The sequence below is a fragment of the Terrapene carolina genome, unplaced genomic scaffold (genome assembly GCF_002925995.2).
Source record: "Terrapene carolina triunguis isolate 2854851 unplaced genomic scaffold, T_m_triunguis-2.0 Scaffold131, whole genome shotgun sequence".
Lineage (NCBI taxonomy): Eukaryota > Metazoa > Chordata > Testudines > Emydidae > Terrapene > Terrapene triunguis.
Genome location: NW_020664482.1, coordinates 12,618,520 through 12,632,512, shown reverse-complemented (window position 1 = coordinate 12,632,512; position 13,993 = coordinate 12,618,520). Strand labels below are relative to the sequence as shown.

Sequence of the window (13,993 nt, the reverse complement as noted above, 5' to 3'; positions counted from 1 at the left end):
AAGTGGAGGATTGCCTGGTGTGTGGAGCAGGCATGGTCACCTGGAAAGATGCACTGAGACCACTGCTCACCGAGCAAACAGGAAGGGGACTTTCAAAATTCCCAAGGAAGTTAATGGATGGGGCTCATGGTTGGTCACCTGAGGGCAGGGCAGTCAAGTTCAAACTGATGACCAGAAAGGCGAGGACAGGGATTGTGGGACACCTCCCGGAAGCCAAACGCAGCGCTATAATCGACCAGGGTGTCTACACTGTAGCCCTGGCGCAGAAAGCTGTACGCTTCTTGTTGGGGTGGGTTTTTTACAGCGCTGCAACTGCACAGTTTCTGCGCACTAAGTGGCTTGGCTGTGTGTACACCTAAGGAGTTACACGCAGAAAGCTGCTTTACTGCATAGAAACTTGCTCGTGTAGACAAGGCCTAAGTTTGCCCATCCAAATAATGGTGTGACTTTGCCGCGTTGGAAAGAGCTGATTCCACACAAGTCCTGTGCCAGCAGCAGACACAACCCCTGCCCTGAGAAGTTCACAATGGAATGACAACTGTGTAAGGCAAACTTTCTAAAAACGGCTAATGCATCGCTTTTTTTAATTTCCACAAAAAAGCAGTTTTTTGAGCTTCTGTTATATTTTAAGAAAACAAAAGATTTACTCAAGAAACAAGAGTGCATTAAGGCCTTGTCCCCTCAAAACAACATGGAGAGTAATCAGCTTGGGGGTGGTTTGAACAAGCCAGATGGGCTCGGTCTTTGGAGCGGGTTACAGCGGCTGTGTCAGCAGCTCTGGCTGCTCAGAGAGCGTGGGATCCTGCACCTTAGACGCTGTCTCTTTAACACGGAGCAGGCGCGGGGCGGGAGTGAGCGAGAGACGCGGCTGCAGTGGTCCCGGGGAGGCGCTGGGTGTCGCTGTTCCCGAGGCCGCCTCCCCATCACCCCTTGCGCCCTAGCCCCACCCGCTCCTTTCCTGCGCCGCCATTGTGGTGACCGGCTAGTCGCTCCGCACCATGGTGAGACAATCCAGCCCCATCCGCTGCCGCGCGGGCCGATCCGCGCCCGGCACCGGGGCCAGGGCCTGCGGGCCCCCCCCCCGGCTCTCCCCGCGTGGAATCGGGGGGTGGGACAGGCTTGGAGGGCGGGGGGCGTCTGGGCCAGGGGCCGCCCCCTTCCCGGCTCGGCTCCTAGCCGGGGCAGCCACGAATCGCCCGAGCGGCTTCCCGGCGGGAGGCTCAGGCCGGCGAGCGAGGCCCCCGGTGGGGGTGGGACTGTCCCGCCCGGGCTGGAGTCACCCGCAGCGTCCTGGGGCCGGTGCTGCCAGCCCATGTCCTGGGCGCTCTCCTGTCCCTCGGTGCCCTCCTGTACCCCGCTGCCGCGGGGATAGGGCCAGGTGATTGGGGCCCGTAGCTGGGCAATGCGGAGCCCACCTGCCCCCCCACCCCCAGCTCAGTAGGGGAAGCAGGCTGGCGGGTGGGGGGGCACTAGGCTAATACACGTGGCCTTGATTCCTTGGGGGAGAGGGGAGTTGAGCGCTCCCTGTCCAGTACATAGCGCCCCGCTCCCGGGAAATTTGTGGTAGCGTTGGCTTTGGAGCCAGGATTTGTGGTCTTTAGTGTTTGTGATGGCCACTGAGCTCTGTGGAATGGATTCAGGTTACTGAGTTCCACTTAGCCCTTTAGGTACTACTGCTCCCTCTGAGTCACCGTCAGCTCCATGTTTGGCAGGCCTGGTTGCATTAGTTTAAGTGTGAGACTAAATCTATTTAACTGAGCCCCTGCAGCTTTGAATAGGTTGAAACTGATGCAGAGTGTCCACACGCACCGTTGCACCAGTTGACCTCAATCTGTTTACCCATGTCCCTTTAGTTACCACTGATATTTCTGTGTGTAGGCAAGTTCTCACAGGCTCAGGCTGCATCTGTAGGGAGGTCTCTGAATGCAACTTGTTATAGGAGAGAGTGTCTCCAATGTCTTCCCTTTATCCTTTCATCCGCAGTCGTCCCACAAGACATTCAAGATCAAGCGATTCCTTGCCAAGAAGCAAAAACAGAACCGGCCCATCCCACAGTGGATTCGCATGAAAACTGGCAATAAGATCAGGTAAAAACAGCTGTTGCTTTCTGAGAATTCACAGCTTGCTGCCATACCCGATCAAAAAATATACACACTTCTGTTGGTTGGGATTGTGAAAGTCCATGTCTGACACAGCTGTACTGACCAAAGCCCCTAGTTATACTAGCTCCATCTACATTATGAATAGTGGCAGGTGGATTGAAGAATCTTGTACTCATAGATGTGTTGTGAGGAAAACCCATCTGTAATCACCCTGAGGGCATCCATCCCCTGTTCCTGAAATACAGTGTCTGGGGAACCTTACTACGAAAGAATTTCCTTCGTTGAAGGTCTGTGGATGGTGATGGGCTAATACATAAAGTTTGGACAATTTGTAACCACAAATCATTACCAGAATGCGTATGTAGACTGAAATACTGTACTTGCTTTTGTCCACCGTTGTTCACAGATATATTGCATGTCGGTACTTGCTTGTGCTAAATTAAAAATAAGTATACATTTTAGACATGGAGGTCACGGCAGTCACAGATTCCGTGACTTTACCAGACATCTGTGACTTTCTTCAGCTGGAGCCGGGACTGTGCGAACGTGTGTGCGCTCGCCCACCCCGTGGCTTTGGCTGGGGCCATGTGCACTCCACCACCCCCTGTGCTGGAGCTGGGGCAGTGTGCCCCCCAACCCCCAGTGGCTGCACCCACTGGAGCCAGGTTTGAGCACCACCACCCCCATATTACTTTTTTTTAGTAAAGTCACAGGTCATGGGCTCCTGTGAATTTTTGTTCAAATTCACAGTCCATTTTGGTCAATTTCACGGTCACAGGATTTTAAAAATCATAAATTTCAAGATTTCATCTATTTAAATCTGAAATTTCACGGTGTTGTAATTGTAGGGGTCCTGATCCAAAAAGGAGTTATGGGGGAGTTATGGGGGAGGGAGGGTGGCAAGGTTATTGTAAGGGGGGGGCTTTGCGGTACTGGTACCCTTACTTCTGCGCTGTTGCTGGTAACGGCACTGCCTTCAGAGCTGGACAGCTGGAGGGCGGCGGCTGAAGGCAAAACAGCGCCAGCAGCAGCGCAGAAGTAAGGATGGCATGGTATGATATTGCCATCCTTACTTCTACGCTGTTGCTTGCAGAGCTGGGCCATCAATCAGCAGCTGCCACTCTCTGGCTGCCCATCTCTGAAGGCAGCAGTGCAGAAGGGCGGCATGGCATGGTATTGCCACCCTTACTTCTGCGCTGCTGCTGGCGGGGTGCTGCCTTCAGGCCTGGGCGCCTGGTCACCAGCCGCCGCTCTCTGGCCACCCAGCTCTGAAGGCAGTGCAGAATTAAGGGCGGCCCCCCCTAATATAACCTTGCTACCCCCCTGCAACTCCCCTTTGGGTCAGGCCTCCCCCCCCCAGTTTGAGAAACGCCGGTCTCCCCCGTGAAATCTGGTCTTTTGTGTGCTTTTACCCTACACTATACAGATTTCACGGTCCGTGGCATGTTTTTCATGGCATGAATTTGGTAGGGCCCTATTCATTGCCCATGACCTCTCCGTGACTCTTACTAAAAATAACCATGACAAAATCTAAACCTTAATTATAAATAAAACGTAATCAAACAAAACAGTCTGAGCATTGGCCTTCTAAACTCAGGGTTGTGAGTTCAATCCTTGAGGGCTCCATGTAGGGATTTGGGGCAAAAATCTGTCTGGGGATTGGTCCTGCTTTGAGCAGGGGGTTGGACTAGATGACCTCCTGAGGTCCCTTCCAACCCTGATATTCTAAAATGATTCTATGATAGTGTATTTCTCTTCTATGCGGTCTTCAACATTTAAAGTGCCTTAGGTTTATTCATATCCTCAACTGCTGCAGGTGAAGTACAGAGCTCTTTGCAGGAAAAATTCCTTCAGTTCCACTGTATGTGTATATTTCTATATTTTACTTTTATTTTTTCTGCTGCTGGTTCCCCTTTTTTCTCTGAGTGAGTGTAGCTAGTGGTTAAAGCAGGAGGCTGGGAGTCAGGATGGCTAGGTTCTATTGCTGTCACTACAGCTAATTTGCTCTCTGTTCTTAGGAAAGTCACTTTGCTCTGTGTCTTGGGTTACTCATTTGTAAAAGGGGCATAGTACCTATCTAGCTGTGTTCTAGGCATGTTGAGCATTAGGGTTACTAAAATGCATAATTTTAATTATTTTTGTCTTCCAACACTTAATGCACCAAAAGCATCAGTTTTCTGCCCAAAGTATTTGATAAAGCAGGCTGCAATTACAGTGCTTCATTCTGTGGGAGTACTGCCATTTTCCTGCTGAGAGTAATTCTGTTAATATTGCCTTTGATTTCACCTATGCATTGGTGAAACCGCTAATCATTAACATGTACAAGTATGACATTTATAGTCTTCGGTTATGCAGGTTTTGAATGAGTGCTTTAGTGGATTTCCCTGGAAAAGTGCTTTCTCCATGCTGCAATGGACTGCTCTTGTGTTCTCGGATTGTTTTGTTTTGGTAAAAATGGTACTAGTGGTGATGTTTTAAGAGCTAGCCAGTTCTTTACTGCCAGCATTGAACTCATGAATTCTAGGCTATCTGTGACTGTCTTGTCTTCTAAAAGTGGCACAGTGTATGTCCATGCCCAATGCTGCTGTCTCTAGGTAAGTTTGCTTCTGGGAACTTTCACCTTTTTTTAAAGCTGCTGATATTATTACACCAATATGGGTTCCTAGACCTAGTGAAAAAGGAAAGCAAGTATATATGGAAAATAGTTTACAAAATGAATATGAAGTAATTTGCTATTAACATAATTAATTGACAAATTCCCAACTAAACCTTTACAAGAGATTCCAGCTCCTTACTAGTGGGTTACTTCTGAATCTGATTGTGGTCTGCATTACAGACTGTCAAGTGTGCCTTGCTTATTAAGTGTGCTGCTTTTGTTTTAGGTACAACTCCAAAAGGAGACATTGGAGAAGGACCAAGCTGGGCTTGTAAAGAGCTGCTCTAATGGGAACTCTAATGACATGTCTCTCCTGCTCCAAGACCTGAAATACGCATTTCCTCAAAAACCACCACAGACCCATTTTGAAGTGTTGAATCTTGTTGTTCTCCCCTCTCTCCCCCCACACGCCCAAAAACCAAACCAAACTGCAGTCTTGAAAGATGACTTTAATAGACTCTTTGGAATATTATAAATGAAGACTCTGTTCAATTAGCGTTCTTTATTTCTGTGCTCAAATATATTGACTTAATTTGTATTGCCAGTTTACAGGTTTGTTAATAAATATGAGCATTATTGATCCTTTGAATAAATGATTCTGGCTGAATTTATTACATGCATTGCTTGAGATGGGTGGGTAATCTGGAGAATAAAGACTGAAATTAATGTGAGCATTTATCAGTGTGTGATAAAAGACCCTGCCATCCCAGTCTCTTATCTACTGTTTGAAACGAGCAGACAAAACTAGTATCTCCCTTTTGTACCCTTTTGACATAATTATACATTAACAACCAAACTTGGGATGCAATTTAGAAATATGAATTTGCCCTTACTTAAAAGAAAATCTCAATCTCTATCAAGGAAGAGAGGTGGCTGAACTAGTCAGGGTCACACTCATGTAGAATGTGCAAAGGACTCTACATGAATAAGTAAAATAATCAAACCCTTCTAAAGCAAACTGGAAAATCCCTAGTTACCAGGAGGTTCCATCCTGTATTGTCTTGGTGCTCATAAATTGCTGTATTCATCTTATCTATGACATCTTGCTAATATTTAACAGTCTGCCTAGTCGGTTTGCTTTATTCTGATACAACCCTTTTGTACACCAAGGGCCAGATTTTTCAAAGGTATTTAAGCACCTGTCTGCATCTTCAGATTCCTAAGTATCTTTAAAAATCTGGCTCCAAGTCCTTTTGCAGTGACTGGGATGTTGTATATTCTCCAAAATCGCAAGCAGTGTATATTGCGAAAATGAAGCATAGAGCGATCCACATGCATTGGCCACTTCTTCACATTCAGCTGTGGTGCACAAATTGTTTTTATGTTGCAGATCCAAAAGTGATGCATTACGAAAACCTTGCCCAGTCAATTTTTATTCTCAAATAGCCAGATTGAATTTTGGAAATTTGCATTTGGATAGTCACTTTAATCCACACAAGATTTTGAAGGGGTATAAAAAGTCAACAGTGAGATGTTGGGGATGACTGGAGGTGAAAATCTTTCCAGTTAGGGTTATAAGTGACATTTAAACACTGAAGACTATTTGCTCTTCCTACTTCTGATCAGTTATCAGCACAACTGAATGATTAATGCTTCTAGTTGCAACATAATAAAAAAAACTGATAGTTTAAGAAGGGTGGAGGAGGTTGCTCTGTGGAGGTGGGGAGGAATAGCGGTTGGGAATATAATTGGTTGAGTCATCAGTAATACCTGCACTCTGCAGTAATGACCCTTAACTAGATGATGTTGCAATTACATGGCACCTTGCATGCAAAGAGGGAAGTTCTACAAAGATCTTTCTAGTGGGGGGAACTGAAACACAGCAAGATGATTTGCTCAAGATCACACTGAGTACCAGTGTCAGTAGGAACTGAGCCCGGTCTTGATCCCCTGCTCTCCACCATGTGAGGTCTGGTATATACATTCTGGTTACCTGGAAATAGCTGTGGTTTTACTTCTGTGCGCTGTTGCGGCTGAGACCAAGCTAGCTTGGTGCTGAATGGAGCAGAGGAGTGAGCTGCAATTGCTCTCCCTTCTAAGGGAGTTTAGTTGAAACTCAGTTCCCTGGTGGCAGCACACCACATCCTGGGGAAGCTTTAAGCCTTTATCACCATGCCCTGTGGGGCCAGCAGAGACGCTATCAATTTTTAAGAAGATAAATAGGGTGGAGCTGATCTTTTTACTGGCGTTCATAGTAAGGCAGTGAAGGTGCAGCATGTGCTGAGCTAGGTCACATACTTGCTTACGGCAGCTTGTTGGGCCTTACGCAACTACCTCTCCAAAGGCATTTTGGAAATCCTAGTTACCAAAGGCAAGTGAGGCTAGTGCAGCATTAATCAGGGGAGGGATAGCTCAGTGGTTTGAACATTGGCCTGCTAAACCTAGGGTTTTGAGTTCAATCCTTGAGGAGGCCATTTAGGAATCTGGGGCAAAAATCTGTCTGGGAATTGGTCCTGCTTTGAGCAGGGGGTTGGATTAGATGACCTCCTGAGGTCCCTTCCAACCCTGATATTCTATGATCAATTGTGGCTACCACAGTTGCATGCAGCCAGCTGGGGCTTTTTGTGTGGCCACAGCCTCCTGGGCAGTGACGGGGGGCAAAGCAGTGTTAACAAATATCACTTTTCACAGAAACAGATATACTAGCTAGCAAATCTTTTAAAAAAAAAAAATTAAAAAAGCAAAAGAAACAACAAAAAAGACAAGAACATGCAAAGAGCATTATTTTGTTTCTATTCTGTTTAGGCCTAGTAATGAATAGAGACAAAACTGGACATTTTTATTGAGTGCAAGAAACGCCTACATAAAAAATTACAATCATTTGGATATGTCTATGTGCATATTTATTTGTTTTTCCTAAAGTTAATTAAGTATTTTAGGAAAAATTGTCAGGGTGGCCACCAGCAAGAGTTGGTGGCCTCACTCTGAGGCCACCATAAAATGTCTAGTGAGACCCGTTGGGCTAGTGTTCTGTAACAGGCTTAGGACACATCAGTAATATCTGATCTTCCAGCAGCCCTTCCTGGGGATGTGTGATAGTCTAGTTTCTGCATCACTGAGGGGAGGATAAATCTGCAACAGAAGATGAGCACGAAGCATTAATAAAGATGATTCAAATCTAACGAGACCGCATGCTGCAAGTAGTCTCACTCCAATTTTTGTAAAAGGAGCTTTCTCATGTTCAGAGGTCCTCCAGAAGCCCTGTGTCTGAAAGCTTTATCCACAGACTCTCTCATAAGTTTTCCTCATGTGATTTTTTTTTTTTTTTTTTTTAATCCAAAAGTTTTTGTGAATCTTGAATTTCTTCTCTCTTTACAAGTACAACCACTGAGGAAGAGACCCACTGTTTGAGGCTGCAGGCGTTTAGAAGATACAGCATTGAGGAAGGCTGAAAACCAACCCTGTTAGATCCATCAATCCCACCCCTCTCCTTTCTTGTTTGCTTCCTTTCCTTAACCTGGGCAGGAGTGATCAAAGCAATTATACCTACCTGGATAGGCTGCTGACAAAGTTTCTCCCCATCATGAGGGTCAGGACTGGGATGAAACCAGTCACTTTACAATCCTGAGAGTAGAACTAGACCAGGGGGTCTCAAACACGCGGCCCGGGGGCCGCATGCGGCCTGCAGGGTTATTTTCTGCGGCCCGCGAGCTCCTCGTGCCCCCCCGCCCTCCCCCAGTGTTTACCTAGAGTGGCTCCGGCCCGACGTGCACTGGGGGCAGGGCAGGCTCCCTGCCTGCCCTGCCCTGCCCTGCCCCCGCGCCGCTCCCGGAAGCCGACGGAATCCACACACACCCCTGCGCCCCTCCTTCGCCAGGTTCCGTCGGCTTCCCGGAGCGGCGCGGGGGCAGGGCAGGCAGGCAGGCAGGGAGCCTGCCCTGCCCCCAGTGCGCGTTGGGCTGGAGCCCACCCCCCAAACCCCTCCTGCAGCTGAACCCCCTGCCGCACCCTGCACCCCGACCCCCTGCTGCATCCTGAACTCCTCCTGCACCCCAACCCCCTGCCCCGAGCCCCCGCCGCACCCTGCACCCTGACCCCCTGCCCTGAGCCCCCTGCTGTACCCCGACCCCCTGCCCTGAACCCCCTGCTGCACCCTGCACCCCTCCTGCACCCTGACCCCCTGATGCACCCCGCACCCCTCCTGCACCCCAACCCCTTGCCCTGAGCCCCCTGCCGCACCCCTCACCCCTCCTGCACCCCACACCCCAACTCCCTGCCCTGAGCCCCCGCCACACCCCTCCTGCACCCCCTGGGGCCAGGGAGGGGGCGGAGTTGGGGTGGGGATTTCAGGGAAGGGGTTGGAATGGGGGCAGGGAAGGGGTGGGAAGAGGCGGGTCAGGGGTGGGGCCTCATGTAAGGGGTGGAGTGGGGGCGGGGCCGAGGGCAGCGGGTGGGAGGTGTCAGTAAATGCAGCCCTCGGGCCAATGTACTAGTCCTCATGTGGCCCTCGTAGTCATTTGAGTTTGAGACCCCTGAACTAGACAATCCTTTCAGAAGGTATTTGTGGCAATGCTGGTCCAGGCAATAGGTTAAACTGATTCTTTGTTGTACAGCTATTATTAGATAATTGTCTAGATAATACTTTGTCCTGCCCTCAGTGCGGGGGACTGGACTGACTGGTCCCTTCCAAGTCTATGATTCTACTACTGTTATTGTGCTATTTTATTCAGACAGTGGCAACTTCCAGCAGGGAGCTGCCTTTTCCTTGGGAAAATAACTCCTTATAATTGTTTTTAAAACATTTCCCCATTGAATCTTCCTTTTGATTCAAACCCTACCTTAAAGGGACAATGTCCAGACATATTTAGGTCCAAACTGGGGTTTGGTGAAAACAAGCTTGTACAGAATCTTGGCCAACAGGGCTATTTCCATATTTTAAATGATTATTATTTCAGTGGCCGCTTGCTTTTTTCTCTTGTCACTTAGATTGAAAGCTCTTAGGGACAGGGCCTGCCAGTTTATACCAAGCCTAACGCAATGGGGTTCTGGTCCAGGACTGAGGCTCTTCTGCATTATAGTTCAGTTAAATAAGTGTTCCTCTGCATCCTGGGAACCCAGACTTTGCAAAAATGTGCTAATGCACAAGAACCAGGAAATCAGGGCTGAGGTTTTCAAGGATGCTCAAGGAATTTGGATGCCCCAGTCCCACTAATTGTAATGGAAACCAGGTGTCCAATTCCCCTAGGCAACTTTGGAAATCTTTGCCTAAGTGGAATAGGAACTGACCAGTCTGTTCTCATTATGTGTGCCGAGTGAAATGCAGAGTAACTTAGACTAGTTGGGTTTAGGAATCAAAGGTGCTGATGATAAAATAAGTCATTATTTCTATGAACCCTGCAGACCCAACACAACTAGGAGTCAGCTGGATTCTATCTCACATCATTGTTTACATAGTTACATTGGTAATGGTCAGTTACATTGGTGCAATCTCACTGAAGTCTCTACAATTGCCCAGGTGTCACTGAGGGCCTAATTTGGCCTGCAGGATCTTTATTACTGGTGATGATGCACAGCAAGGAAAGAAACTAGCTTGAGTCTCAGATCCCCTCTTATATTTCTAGGGCTGGCAGTTAGAAGGGAAACATCATTTTCCCTTATAAATGGAGTCTAGAGAAGATGAGCATGGAACTCCAGAAGGCCATTTTACAGTCACTTCTCAAAGCAGAACCACACTATAAATAAATGGGACAGTTAAAAAAGATCTGATTCTGTGTGAAACCGAGGCTGGGGCAGCTGTTAGTTTTAGGACATTCTAAGGCAGCCCCAAAACTTAAAACAAGTTGGGCAAAGTTCCATTTTTCTGATGAATAACATACACTTCAGACTGGTGAGTAGAATAGGATTTACCTTTTTAATACTTACAAATCTGAGCAGTGATACATTAGAACCGCGCCCTTCTTTGTCTCTCTGGAGTGTCACTTCACCGCATGCCCTCTGTACCTTTGTTTGTTTGTTCTTATCTATGTACTCTTTCCATTTCTCAGAACAATGTGTCACCCGCTCCTCCTTCCTTTAGGAATCTGATCTAAGTTCCTTTCCTCTGCATGGAAGGAACTTCCGCCTAATCTGGCCCCCTTTCCCTCCCACCCAGGGCTCCGTTTACTAGTTTAAAATCTTCAAACCCCGGTGTAGAGAAGAGTGTTTCTAGCTCCCGTCCTTTCTCCACGTTCTGTCTGTCCTTTGGGAGTGCCACAGCTGCTTAAACAAGCTGTACCTCCGCACTCCACCATTTTCTCTGTGCTCCACCACCGGAGTCAAATTGGGGAGTTAAGCTTTGATTTGACCCAGCAAATAGCTTCTAGGAAAAGAAATGTGCATGATACTTCCCAGGGCATTTTGAAGGCACAAGTAGTTTAGTGGCATTACCTGTTTTCTGTATTTTTCCTCCATGTTCTTCCTTAGCAGAGACATGTCATGAAAAGACGATTTTTGGTTTTGGAGTTTCAGCGGCTGCTTATTCCCCACCTGAAATCCAAATCCTCTGTGACATCTTAGTGAGTCTCTGTGGAATGTGAAATCACACGCTGCTAGCTGTCTGTCCAAGGCCCTCCGAGCACCCTGCAGACAACAATCACGCTAATCTTACACCCTCACTGTGAAGTAGGGACGGGGCATTATCCTCATTTGGAAAAGAGGAAACTGAGGCACAGAGAGATGATGTGCCCTGACCAAAGTCATGTGAAAAGCCTTTTGCATAGCCAGAAATAGACTCCAAGTTCTCCATCCAGTCCTGTGCTTTAACCACAAGACTGCACTTCCTCTGCCACTCCATCCTATGACTTGTGCCTTTGGGCAGAGAGACACTGTACGCAGCAAGAGCAGAAGAACTAAAGGTAAACCAGCACCTCTTTCCATCCTGCTGTTCTCAGTGACAGCGCTGGAGCAGGTGGGGAAGCAATGTAAACAAAGCAGAGGCACCTGCTCATCCTGATGCTCTGCTTATAGCACCATGCCCTGGCCAACTGTGCAAAACCTGAGTAAAGGGGCCTGTGCGGGGCACTTGCGTGAGGGCTGGGATTGGCAGGCTGCACTTCTGGGTGTCCATTCATGCTGGAGAGGTTCGGCAGCAGGAGAAATGTTACGGTAAGAGGCTTCCATTGTACGAGCAGAATAGTTACTGCAGGGCAAATCCTGCCCCCAGCTACGCGTGCACAATTGCTAAACAGTGGCCTGCCAGGGGAATGGTGCACAAATATCTACGGGCAGGATCCAAGCCTGTGCAGGTTTGCAGAAGCCCTAGCCAATGGCTCTTGAGTAATCTCAGTGCACCAGCTGCCATTGGTTAGTCCCGGCCCAGCAAGTCTCCTGTACCAACCCTTTGCCACCCCGCTGCAGCCCCCTGCTCTCCTTCCTTGCTCCCCAGCCCCAGCCCCAGCCAAGCTGCTCTTTAAAACTAGTTCACAGGCAACATCAAACTGATTCTTAGCCACAAAGGACAATTTAAAGGTCTTGAAAGAATGAAAGTGCCTGTCTGAACATGCTCCTGAAGGATGGCAGTCTGGTGAACACCTGGGTCCTCCGTTCAGCACCAGAGCCACCAGCCTCTCTGGACGACATGCAGTTGTTGTTGGTGTTCCACACACCAAGCTGGGCCAGGTCTTCCTCTAAAGCCCCTGACAGCTCCTTCAGCTCCCTGGAGGCATCTGCTCTCAGGTACTGCCAGGCTTTGTGGCCGCTGTGGTCCCGCAGGCTTGTGTTGGCACCATAGGCTCCCACCAACACCTTGATGACCATCTCGTGTCCCTGCAGGGCAGCCAGATGCAGGGGTGTCAGCCCACCGCTGGCTGTGGGAATGTTGACATCTGCACGGTAGCCCTTCTTCTCTGCACAGGTGATCACCTCGATCAGGGCCTCATGGCGGCCATGCTTGGCCAGCCAGTGGAGGGCAGTGAACCCTGTCACAAAATCTCTCCTGTTCAGCAGGCTGGGATCCATGTCTAGCAACCTCACAATGCTCTCAGGGTCCCCCTGGGCCACAGTCAGCATCCACTCATGCTCGAGGGGGTCTAGGGCTAAGGACAAGTCCTCAGGGCTCTGTTCCAACCTCTGCTCCAGCTCTTGTTGCATCCCCACAGCAGGGCTGCTGCTGCTGGCTATCTTCTGAGCAGTTGCAAGCCACATAGCTCCCTCGCCTCCACTGCTCTGCAGCAGAACCTCCTTCAGACCTCTCCGCCGCGCGCTGCCCCGGCCTATGGAGAGCCTGGCTGTGTCAGAGCTCACATCCCAGTTACCTGAACCTCTACTACCCCTGCCCATGCTCCTGATCAGGTCCCTCTTCTGTGACTGGCGGAGATTCACGTTCCCCACTGCTGCTGCTGCTGAGAATGATGATAACGCCTGGACTTTGGGGTTGGGCGCCTGGCTGTCAATAAGTGCCTCTGCTGGAGACTGGGAGGCCTCTGGCAACACATGTGGCTTAGTGCCCTTTGGTACCTCCAGACTCTCTTCCTTCTGCATCCTAGCCATGATGTCTCCTGCAGCCTTCACCATCCCCAAGATCTGCTCCTGTGGCTCCCCCAGAGGCATCCGTCTCCCTTTAAGGCATGGTCGAGGCTCTCTGTGCTGCTGGGGTGTGGAGAAGTGGTTCCCTGTCCCGTTGAGACTCTGCCTCCGGTCTCCCCTCCTGAGCTCTCCGGCTGCAGAGCTTCCTGAGTCTGCCTTAGAAATGTTGCAAAGAGGAACCAGCATTTAGTTTCTGTGCTCAGGGGGAAGGTACTTGTTGTGAAATAAGTTACAGGCAGCAGCAGATTCTGGGCTGCAGGCAACACACCCTTCAGCCGATCACTGATTTTCAAAGACTTCACTGTCTGCCATTTATTTACCGAGGGACGCTAGAGCAATTTTCCCCCACACCCAGCCCCTCCTCTCCAAACTACCTGCTCCCTGGTTCTTAATATTCAATAACTCCCCAGACGGAGGCTGTGTTTTCTCTCCTCTCCAGATTTGGGTGGCTTGTCTGATAACATAGCTACATTACAACCCACTGTCCAGCTGGATCTGCAGATCCAGGACCCGTTTGACTTCCTCCTTCCTACACGCAAATCAGTGATAACAGCAGCCAAAAAAAAAAAAAAAAAAAAAAGGAGCTCAGTCCAGTCAAGCTGAAAGCAGGCAGTGACTTTTTCACTGGCACGGCTGCCACTTACCTTTCCAATTGCTCCTGTGCTGGGTGGGGAAATAGAGCTCCGGGTGGGCAGAATTCCCAACCTGCCTCTCGCTGGGCACCTTGAGGGCT

General features: G+C 49.0%; 2 protein-coding genes and 1 non-coding gene across 3 annotated transcripts; 2 read left to right on the top strand and 1 right to left on the bottom strand.

Annotated features, from left to right (window-relative positions):
* The first annotated feature begins 929 nt into the window (after positions 1 to 929).
* On the top strand, positions 930 to 5,369 carry RPL39 (ribosomal protein L39). Its single transcript, XM_024195284.2, has 3 exons — positions 930 to 1,001; positions 1,984 to 2,087; positions 4,985 to 5,369. Exons 1-3 carry the CDS (start codon positions 999 to 1,001, stop codon positions 5,031 to 5,033), a joined length of 156 nt encoding a protein of 51 aa, XP_024051052.1. The 5' UTR covers positions 930 to 998; the 3' UTR covers positions 5,034 to 5,369.
* On the top strand, positions 4,298 to 4,429 carry LOC112103658. Its single transcript, XR_002907855.1, has one exon. It is a non-coding gene; the product is annotated as a small nucleolar RNA SNORA69 (small nucleolar RNA).
* A 6,775-nt stretch (positions 5,370 to 12,144) lies between the features above and the next one.
* Positions 12,145 to 13,284, bottom strand: SOWAHD (sosondowah ankyrin repeat domain family member D). Its single transcript, XM_024195128.2, has one exon. It carries the CDS (start codon positions 13,282 to 13,284, stop codon positions 12,199 to 12,201), a length of 1,086 nt encoding a protein of 361 aa, XP_024050896.2. The 3' UTR covers positions 12,145 to 12,198.
* Positions 13,285 to 13,993: the final 709 nt, after the last annotated feature.